At 30.9% G+C, this 11,908-nt stretch overlaps 1 protein-coding gene across 1 annotated transcript; it reads left to right on the top strand.

The window, feature by feature from the left end:
- The first annotated feature begins 7,984 nt into the window (after positions 1 to 7,984).
- On the top strand, positions 7,985 to 10,468 carry LOC149243607 (uncharacterized). Its single transcript, XM_089374576.1, has one exon. The coding sequence runs from the start codon at positions 8,802 to 8,804 to the stop codon at positions 9,831 to 9,833; it is 1,032 nt and encodes a 343-aa protein (XP_089230702.1). The 5' UTR covers positions 7,985 to 8,801; the 3' UTR covers positions 9,834 to 10,468.
- The last annotated feature ends 1,440 nt before the right edge of the window (positions 10,469 to 11,908 follow it).

Raw genomic sequence — 11,908 nt, 5'->3', positions numbered from 1 at the left:
TAGTTACAATTGAAATAGTATTAAGTTAATTAACATAATATTATTAAGTCTAATTATGTAATTAAAAGTAAAATTATAATTTTTTTAGAATACACTCACAAAAAATCTTTTTTCGAACTTTACTTTTATTGATTCTAATTTTTACAATAAATTAAATTAATAATCTATTTTAACTTTACTTTTACTGATTCCAATTTTTACAATAAAGTAAATTAATAATTTATTTGAAATGAAGAAAGGTATTTTTGGAAAAATAAAAAAATTAAAAAGAAATAAGCTTTTATCTCAAAACAATTTTAAAAGAAGATTGTTGATTTAATTTTGACTTGCTGATACGGTAATTATACCCTTATTCACTTATTGATAAATGAATTTACAATTGATGATTAAAGATTTAAATCCTTATGGTAGTTACTCATGATATTTGATATTTTATGTAAAGAAGTCAAAACTCTATAATGAAATTTTAATCATAGTTTATTTAAATAATTAATTTAAATATTATAAAAATGAATTATTTCATTTATCTTCTACAATAATAAGCTAAATATAAATAAAGTTAGATTATTCATAAACGGCCAACCCAACAATATAAAGGCAATACCATAATATTCATATGTACTAAGTCATTATAACAATACTTTTGGGTGGGAAAAGAATAACCAAGTAGCCTAACCACCCAAGATACAAATTAAATACCATAATTAGTTATAAATTATCATAATTTTACTTATAATTTAAAAAATAAAAAATATTATAATAAAAGTTTAGATCGAAGTTAGTTTATTTATTTATTTATTTTTATTTTTTTAATTTTAATTATATATTTTCTAAAATATGTTTTAATTAATATTTTATATAATTTTTAAAATAAATAAAATGAATCAAACTAATTCCACTCCCGGAATAAAATAGAAAGTGATATAATGCTTATAAGTAACCAATCTACTAATCAAATACGACTAAAAATTTGTATTTAAATCAAAATGTGAGCCTAGCAAATCTAAGAAGTTGTTTGGTTTTTAGAGTACTAATTAGAATCAGGTAAAGAGAATATATATAAAAGTTAAATGTTTTAAAGCCACAACAATGGTCATACACAAATGCCCAAATCACATCATGATATGATTTTGTATTACACCATAATTTTTGCCGACAATTATTGGCAATATTAATGGCACAACATTATACATAGCAATTGAATTTGGAAAGGCCTTGGGTATGATTCATCTGATATAGATTGTAAATGAGTCTCACCATGTGTATAGTCAAACATGTCTATGCTTCAATCCTAAGTATTGTGGCATGCAAAATAGACCAAATCCATTATTTGAAGATCATCATTTCCAGTTGGGATCTAAAGCCATTATGTAATCTTTGACGCTTTTCTTTGTTGTTTTTTTATATGACCACCATAGGCCTAATCACAAATAATACATTTGATTTTGATGTAGATTTTTTTCAAGGATATGAGGTTTTTTAACTCCTAAATTTGGGTGCAGTAAATGCTACAACATATAAAAAGTATGATTTCTCTTCTTATTCTTGATCCTCTTACTCAGAAGTGGTTTTTGTGATTTCTCTTCTTATTCTTGATCCTCTTGCTGAGAAGCGGCTCATCCCTCAACATCTTATGACCCCCAAAATCTATGGGCAATCAATGATTCATAAAAAAGATATCCTCTTAAGACCCATAGTGAGTGCTAATGGCCCCCCCACTCATGCACTCTCTTGCTTCCTAGTGACCAAGCTTCAACCCTTTCTTGGCACATCCTATTATTTCATTAAAGATTCCCCCCACTTCATCCAAAAGGCCAAATCCATTCATCTTGACCCCAATGACATCTTCGTGAGCTTTGATGTCGTCTCCCTCTTTACCAAAATCCTTGTTCTTGAAGCCTTACAATTAATATCCAAGTTGGTCAATCCTGAGACCCTCAAGCTTATTCAAATGTGTGTGTCCTCTACCTTCTTTTCCTACAATGGTATTTTCTATAAACAGACAAAAAGAATGACAATGAGATCTAATGATTTTTTATGTCATGATTCAATGTGTGTCTTCTACCTTCTTTTCCTACAATAGTATGAATAGACAGAAAGAATGACAATAACATTTAATGATTTTTTATGTCATGATTCTTTTTGAATTTATGCCTTATTCCTTTGCTACATTTGATGCAAATACTATTTACTTACTCAATAATTATGTTTAAATATATATTATGTATTAACCAATTATATATTTTTTATTATATTATTTAAAATAAATATTAATTTTAATAATTTTTATTATTTAATTTCTATTTAAATATAATAAAATATTTATATAAATATAATTATGAGGTAATTTCATTTTAATTGATTTTATTATAAAAAATCATTTGACAAGAAAAACATGAATTAAGGAATTATTATTTTTGCATTGAACAAAGAAAACAAAGGTTGATAATAACAACTTTATGCTACCATAAAATAAAATAGTGGATTAAACTAAAATCAATTTGAAATTGAAAAAAAAATTCCAAAACTATATAAATATGACTATGAGATAATTTCATTTTAATTGAATATATATATATAGATATATTCATTCTTGTCTACCACTTTATCTACCATTCTTGTCCCCCACGTTACTTCTAAAGTGTGGGAAGTAAATCGTTTTTATCCTTGATTCCATCTTATCAAACCATATAAACTAATATGGCAACAAGTACTTAGAAGATGTGACATCATTTTATATAGCAATTTCTTAGTTGTAAGCCATAGAACTATTTATAATTATTAAATACCTTAAACGCTGTATAACAAAGTCCTCATAAACTTTATAGGTCCTAGCATACTTTTTCTCGTAATTTGAGAAATTAAGAACAAAAACTGCATGCTATAGTTAAGACACATAATTACACAGGAGAAATAAGACATTTTCTCAACTTTTCAGACTATGTGACAGGGATATGTTCTCTGACATGTAATTTCAATTAGTGATCCAATGTAGGAGGTAAAAGAATGAGCAAGTTTCTTTGCCTCCCATTCTATGCATGCACCAGGGAAGGCTCCTGGGAATGGATTGGGCATTGACAAGTACCATCAGCCTTATAAACAGTGAATGAAAACTCTTGAATTTTTTACCCTGCTGAGTTGTTTGCCATACATGTCTACCAATGTCAATGCTTTTATATGAGGTATTTGGCATGAAAATCCTCAATGGGTCTTGACTGGCCGGGTCTTGACTGGCCCTCCAGTTATGGCATTGAGGAGGTTGATTATACTGTGTAATGCATGCTCCCTCCCATTTTTTCTCTGGAAGAAAGAGACCAACTTTATTGCTGAATATTCCTTTTTTCCCTCCACACTTCCCAAACTTATTCAATTCTTTGACATTACTCTCAATGTCTATTATAATTTCATCAGGCATGTGGATGGCATTGATATCATAGTCACTTTGTTTGCAAGGACATGACCTTTGTCAATGATCAAATCATTACTCACTGTAATATGTACTTATGGGGATCAAGGTTGTGATGGCAAATCTTTTTAAGGTATTTTTTTTAATCTCATCATGGAGACAACTGTAACCATTTTTGGCAGATTCATTGGAAGAGACTGGTGGATTTACATTGAGAAGAGAGAATCCAATTTTGGATTTTGGATTTACATTGAGAAGAGAGACTCCAAATTTAGAACATCCTTCAATAATCACAATTTACCTCAATCTCATTCAATTTACATTGAGAAGAGTGTCAGAAAGTTGTGTACTTCAAAGTCCAACAAGAACATTTTTTCTCCATGAAATTATTCAATTACAACTTAACTCACTTCCAATGTAATTACATCCAGAAGAGTTGAACAACACCCAGGAGTTGTGTATTCCAAAGTCCAACTTGGACAAATTCTCTCCCTGATATTCTTCAACAATTATAACTCAGTTCAGTGCCAATCTGGTATTTTGGATCCTCCCAGCGAGGCACACCAACCCAACATGGCCATGATCTATGAGGCAGGAACAAATTTCCAAAAAGCAAAAGTAATCCAACGAGCTTTTCCACCTCACATGCCTCATCCTCGAGTGATTCCCCCAACCACCACCAATGGAATTAAAAAGGTTCCAACTAAGGAGGCCAAAGGAGGGCCCATTGTTTAGCATATGCAATCCAGATATCGTTACTAATGTTTACTGTTCCCTATGTCATCACCATTTTTTTTTATACTAATGATAGCACAACTCAAAACCAATGTCACTACAGTTCACTCAGAGTCAAAATGTTAAAATTTTACAAATTTTTGTCAAATTTCGCTGCATACTCTGCAGCCATGTACTTATGGTGATTTTGGGAGATGGGGTGATTTTTCTGTATACTGTGCAGCCATGTACTTATGGTGACTTTGGGAGATAGGGTGATTTTAGTTATAACTATTAAGAACAATTTGGCAATTTCTACTAAGTAATGTTGTTGAAAAATTAAAATAAAAAAATAAAATATTTATATTTTTATGTTAATTTTAAGATTTATTTTATTATAGGAAAGAATTTATAAAGGTTAGTTACAAAAATAAAATAAGTTGGAAATATTATATTAATATTTATTTTAAATATTTTTAGTGAGATTTTTTTAAGATATATTGAAATTAATTTTAAGAAAATAAATATTTTTTAAATATATAATTGAGCTAAAGAAATTATTGTACAGCTCAGTATGATGTGTACGGGTCCGTCATCAAAGTTGAAAATTTTCTCATCTAAGCCAAAATAAAAATTTTAAAAAATCTAAAAATTAAAGAATTAAATAACTATACAAGACATTTAAATAATGTCGGCTCATGAAAAAATTTACACATGCAGAAATTGAATCTCTCTGGGCTCATGTTAGATCCATATTTAAAATGGATCTATGTTGGTTTTTAGTTTAAATTGAGGTGTTTTCATATATATATATATATATATATATATATATATACCATGAAAATGTGAAAGCAATATCTTTCTTGATATGAAAAAATATTGAAATGAAGTTAATACATCTCCACTAATAAGATATCTTTTAATTAAATAATTATAACTGTGATATTTATTATTCCAATATAAAATGGATCTATGTTGGTTTATAGTTTAAATTGAGGTGTTTTCATAGATATATATATATATATATATATATATATATATATATATATACCATGAAAATGTCAAAGCAATATCTTTCCTGATATGAAAAAATATTGAAATGAAGTTAATACATCTCTGCTAATAAGATATCTTTTAATTAAATAATTATAACTGTGATATTTATTATTCCAATATATTTAAAGAATTAAACTTAACTCCCAAAAATTGCAAATATCGGCACAAACAACTCACTTATCACAATTTATCTAGATGTGAATTCACTCATAAACTTATGGCAAGCTATCAAGTCCCACTAGCACAACCAGTTGAGGATGAGCCTCATCAGCAAAGCCACCTAGGATCAAACCTCACCGGGGTGGTTGTGCCTTGTGCTAGGGGAGGAGACATGCTAAAAAATCTAGTCAACTAAGGGTTGGTGTGGCCCAAGGCGGGTGCGATCCCCGGGTGACTTTGACAGCTTAGATGCCTTGGGTGGGATCCCCGGGTGACTTTGACGACTTAGATGTCCCTGGTCGTGACTCCTCAAGCCACATGTCAAATCTGGATTACACATAACTTGACAAAAAAAAAACTTATGGCAAGCTAACTCACTCCAAATCATCTTGTACAAAGAGATCATTGACATTATAGTGACTTAAGGCACTCTAAATCATCCTTTAAAGAGGATCCAATAAAGTGAAAGAGACATGTCCTTATAAAGCATGTTTTCAAGATTCATTAAATTATATATATTTAAGATTTTACATATAATTATCTTTATGATTAGAAATGTATACTTTTGATGGGGATATAATGTGATTGTGTTTAAAATTGTTTTTACAATTGTAAAAATAAATATTTTTTTTATACTTTTTATATAGTTGGTGGACAAGTTACATATGTATAAATTTTTTTTTATATAATGAATCTTATGTCAACAAAAGTGATTCAATCAATATATTTGTTAAATTTCTTATAAGATGCATATGCTTTGTAGTTGTCTAATCCTTATCTTTTATAAGTTTTTATAAATTTGTGACTTTACCTATTAAATGTTATATATATTTATTTCAATTTTAATGATATATATGATTTATTTTTTATTTCCTCTTTTTTAAATAAATTAAAAAAATTCGAATAAATAAATCACATAAATATAATTTTTTTTACCAATAATAAGATTATATAAATAAAAATAATCAATCAACACATTTGTTAGGATTTTTGTAGCAGGTATATGCTTTGTAATTGTCCATTTCCTCTCTTCTATAAACTTATGTGTTAATAAAAATCTATTATATCTATTTTAAGTCGTACGATATATATACTTTACATTTAACTTTATTTATTTATTTATTTATAAATATATATATATATATATATATATAATTATAATTAACATAGTTCCATTAAGTAGTATAAAAGTTTTTACACATTATGAAACTTATATTAATAAAGTTCATTCTACAAAGAGACTATTTAAATTAAATTACTTATGGGATGTATATGCTTTGGGTTCATCTTTTCCTCTTTCTATATAAATTATGTATGAATGACCAAAGTTCAGTACACCTATTACATGACCTTTGGGTTGTATTTATGAAGGTTAGATTGTGTGATATATATTTTTTTGTGTTATGAAATTTTTTACTCGTTATATAAATAAAAAGTTAAATATATATTTGATATGTATTTTGAATTGAGAGTTATATTTGTAAAAAAAATGTATTTATAATATGTATGATGGTTTGTAAATTTTTGTGTATAAAATAAAAGTTGATTATTGAATATAAATAATTATGATATGTATATTGAGTTGTTTTATAATATACAATTTGAATGGGTTTAATGTGTTTTTTTAAGAGGATGTTTCGTAGATTTGTTAGTCAAATCACTTTTTGGGAGGTGGGTCCCTTATCCCATAAATAAGAGAGTTTTATATACCAATGTGGTGTCTGGGTTGACGGTAACATAATAATAATAATATACATTGTACATTATATACATTATCAATATTTACATAAACAAAAAGTTAAATACAATAATATTAAAATTATAAGTAAAATAAAAACAATAATTTGTGAATACAAAATTTATATTATATACATTATTAATATTTATATAAACAAGCAATTAAATAATAATAATAAGACTAATAATCAAATAAATACTATAATTGTAATTATAATAATAAAATTAATGATTTGTGTATATAAAATTTATATTAAAAATATAATATGATTTTTTTTTTTCACGTGTGGTTCATGGATACCCACGGTTACTAAGTAGCCGCTACGTCCACGGAAATATTTGAGCTTGATCAAGAGTATCAAACCCTGTGGCCAATAGTTAAAGGGCTAACCCCAAGGGCTTCCGCGAAAATTGACCCTGTGAGCAAGGCACTTATTTAACTAATTAAACTAACACTTAGCACTAAAAATAATATAATTATATAAAAAACAAAATAATTAATATAATAAATAAATTAAAAAATACATCTTATATAATAATAAAAAATTTAAAAATAAATAGCAATTACATTTTCCAAAATAATCTTTCCATAAATATAAGATGACATCTCTATTACAAAAATAAATTCACAAATATATAAATTAAATTAAATATATAATAAAATTTTATTACTTCCTAAAAGTTAGGATAACTATAATTTTTATTACTATGAAATTTTTATATATAAATATATTAATATTAATCATTTACAAATAAAAATTACGATTAATCCACTTCTCAATGAAAAAATTAAAATAAAATGTAAATATATTACTTGAAACTCAAATGGATAACTAGGAAACCTGACCTGTATACAAGTTTTCAAGGCAACTTCTTTAGCCTACCTGGCTATGACATGTGTTTTCTTCACACTCTGGAAAACAGTGAGCAACGTTGAAGTCTTTGCCTGGTCATGTGCTTGGTGACTAGCAAACAGACCACCACATTAATTGCTCTTAAAGAGAGAGAAAGAGTTGCCAGTAGTAAAACAAAGGGTATCATATCAGCTCCTGTTGTTGGGTGGTCCATTAAAAGGGCCTCAAGCTTCTATGGAGTTTTAGGTAGCAAAGACAGGGCTTCTCTGGAGGCCCCATCGGTTAGAATAGAATTGTATGAAATTGGATCCAGCAGTGTGATTGTTCTTTTCTCTTTGAGACCCCTTTATTTGTTTGGCCCAGTACCTAGGATTTTTAAGGTCCGATCCAGGAGAAGCTCTCTGTCATGCATTCAGGATCTTTTAAAGTTGTCGTTTCATTGTGTTTTTCTGCTTTGTTGCTGTACAATAATACCATTTCATCCATTGTTTTTCTGAGCTTAATACCATCTATGAACGTTTGAAAAGCTCTTATCTGAGCATAAGGGAGGCATTACAATGAACTGGGAGGAACCTAGCTGGAGATCGTGGCTGAATTCCCCATTAGTTGAGATTGTTTCAGTACATCGATTCTTTGTTTTAGGGCTAATGGCAGAGGATTCTATAATGGGTGCCTTGCTGATCAGGTTTTACCTTTGATTTGTGTGTTGAGAATTCTTTGGTAGGCGCAAAGATCTGACTGGTTTTTTAATATGGGTGCCAAAACCCTAATGGATGCACAATGTATGTCTATCTTATTGCTCAAATCTAATAAATATAGAATGCATAGTTGAAATTCTTGCTGTGTAGATTCAGACAAGCAGGTAGATCTGGAAAATGCCTGAAGCATTTCCTTCTTGTTTTGGAGATCCCGGACGTGCCCACTTGACAGATAAGTCGTCTTCTTCTACTGGCAGCAGAATGACACAGAACCTGATAACTTGTCTGTATCAGACTAAACTTGCAGGAATCTGCAAATTTGTGACCATAACATGGTGCAAGAATCTCATGGGGCATGGCCTCAGTGTCCATGTCAATGATCCAAGTTGTCATTATATGTGCAAGGTTGATATGAAGCCATGGTCCTTCTGGAAGAAGCATGGATCCAAGAGCTTTGATGTCAAAGGGAAGAAGATGGACGTGTTCTGGGATGTGAGCAATGCTAAATATGTATGTGGGCCTGAACCACAGGAAGGCTTCTACGTGGCCCTGATATGTGAGGAGGAGATAGTACTGCTATTGGGAGATATGCAGGAGGAGGCCTACAAGAAAACCCATGCAAGGATGGCATTCACTGAGCCCACATTGTTGTCTAGAAGAGAGCATGTGTTTGGGAAGAGATATTACACAACAAAGGCACAGTTTGGTGAAAGTGGCAGGACTCATGACATTGTGATTGAATGCCACACAGGGGGATCCAAGGAGCCAAGATTGTATGTGAGAGTTGACAAGCAGGTGGTGTTGCAGGTCAAGCACTTGATGTGGAAGTTCAGGGGCAATCAGACAATTGAGGTTGATGGAGCCTCAATACAAATCTTCTGGGATGTGCACAATTGGCTCTTCAATCCCACCCATGGCCATGCTGTCTTCATGTTCCAGACTTCAGGCGATCGCATATCAAACAGTGCTAGAAGAACTGATAATGCTGCTGCTGTCCCCTGCCAACCGCTGCCACCATCTGTTTTGCAGTGGCCTCCTCCATCTGTATTCAATATCAGAGGCCATGATAAGACCTTCTTCAAGACCAGCTCCTCTTCCTCTTCCTCTTCAAATTCAAGCTCTTCAGTATTGCAATGGGCAAGCATGGAGACTGAAACTGGTAGCCCATCTGGCTTCTCATTGTTGCTGTATGCATGGAAGAGTGAATAGGGAACTCATTAGTATTACTATTTCAGTCCAAGTACTAGTAGTAGCATTACCAGTATTTCTTTCTAGTTATTGAGTCATGTACATATAAAGGAGAGAATAGCACTGGCTAGGCTGCATTCTGTGTTTTTATTTCAATTCTGACATGTATATGATTGATTAATCGAGGCCTCATTATATGGGAGCTTCTGAGACACGAATAAATCCATTGTCCAGATTTCTTTCAGGACTAGTACTGGTGCTCCTGCCGCTGCTTATGCTAATGCCAGCTAAAGGCCAATAAATGACTTCATCTGATTAAATGCCCTATTTTACAAATGAAACACACCCTCTATTGAAGTTGGGTACAAAAGTGGAGTTAGCCTCTTCATGCTTTTTGAGCTGGCCAAGCCCAGAGCTGAAACCTCTAACTCCATGTTTATCAGGCACCTACATTCTTACCATGGCCTGAGAGCCAGTGGCCCATACAGACCTAATGCAAGTCCTGAGAGGTCCACACAGACCTAATGCAGCAAACATGGCATAGTTTTCCACAAGACCAAACCCACTCTGTTCATGGTGGCGAGCAACATTTATGTTTTGTAATGCATTACAAAGACCAAGATTCTGAAATCTTATTACTGGTGTGCATTGTGTTATTTGGCTTCTCCATAACTTGTGTGCCCTCTGCTATTTAGATTGTCTATAACCTGTGTGCATTGTGCTGTGAAATAGATCTGCAATTATGCATTCGTGTGTCAATTTTCATATTTTTTTTAAAATGTGATATGCAAACTCTCTTCGGATCTTGTCAAGCCTGTGAAAGTAATCAATCTTCATACCATGCATTTTTCACATGATGCATTCATGGCTGAGTGGAATTTTGGCAAAATATTTGGTTGTGATTGTTTAGTATATGGTAGCAGGTGGAACACCTTTGTCATAAATCTAATGAAATCTCTAATAAAATCCACATCCCAATCACCTTCAACTGACTTGGAAATCACCTTTAACTGACTTGGAAAAGAAGGCAAAAAAACTAATGAAAAAAAAATTAAGCAACATAGACATGTGGCCATGTCTAATTTGAAAAGTAAATATAACTTTAAAAAATATTAATTTCTATTTCTATTAATATATATTATTAAATTTTAATATTTAATAAAATAAAAACTAAAATAATTTATATCATAACTATCACACAATTTTATCGTTACAAGAGCTATATTACACAATCTTAAGATTACAAGTTCTCATAGCTATTTGTCACTGAACAATCTTCCTAGTTTAATATTAAGTAGCAAGTAGACAATACAAACAAACTTCTCAGTAATAACTCGCTCCAATTTAACATCAAGTACAAAAAAAAAATTCACTAAACAACTTGTCTTATTCATCCTATTCTGGCATGAAGTAGCAAGTGGACAACAAAACAATTACTCAAAATTTTCAAATACCATTGCAATTGGCAAATTGGCATCTCAATTTTTGGGATTTATTTTGATATTAATATTGATATATAAAAATTTTTATTCAAATTTTATATTTAAAAAATCATAATATTGATTAAAATGACGAGTATTTTATTTTTATCTTTATTTTTAATTTATATAACTTTTTGTAATTGTATAAATGATATCAAATGTTTTTTCTCGGATCCAGGTGTCTTCACATCCATTGAGGCGAGACATATTTCTCATGTCATTGTTGCTTAATTCATTAATGAGAGAGGTTCGCTGGTGGTCATTCTTTGAGCACATTGAAGCTTTCATTCATGACAGACGGGATATGGATGGCCAAACTAGGACAAGGCATTTACTCACAGTCAAGAAAATCAATTTCGTCATTTGCACTCAACAGGATATTCGTTCCCTTAGTTTTTCCACTCAACGGGTGGTTGGAAACTGTGGGTCTAGCAGGGCAGAGAGATTCAAGGTGTTTAAGGTTAAAAGTAGAGCATTTTCAGGTTTGATCATCATGGTCCGTGAAAGGGGTCGAGCCAGGAGAGATGGAAAGGACGTGGGTGTCAACCTCTCTCTCACTGGCATGGTCAAGGCGAAGAACAATTTGATAAAGGCATGTTGATGCATATTCATCGC

Source organism: Pinus tabuliformis, chromosome 8, assembly GCF_031772625.1.
Source record: "Pinus tabuliformis cultivar Carrire ecotype Pingquan chromosome 8, CPIR1, whole genome shotgun sequence".
In the NCBI taxonomy this organism is placed as follows: Eukaryota; Viridiplantae; Streptophyta; class Pinopsida; order Pinales; family Pinaceae; genus Pinus; species Pinus tabuliformis.
This window is presented reverse-complemented; position numbering and strand designations above follow the sequence as displayed.

What these genes read in the sequence shown, in the direction of transcription:
- LOC149243607 (XM_089374576.1), top strand. Translation starts at nt 8,802, where the DNA reads ATGCCTGAAGCATTTCCTTCTTGTTTTGGAGATCCCGGACGTGCCCAC.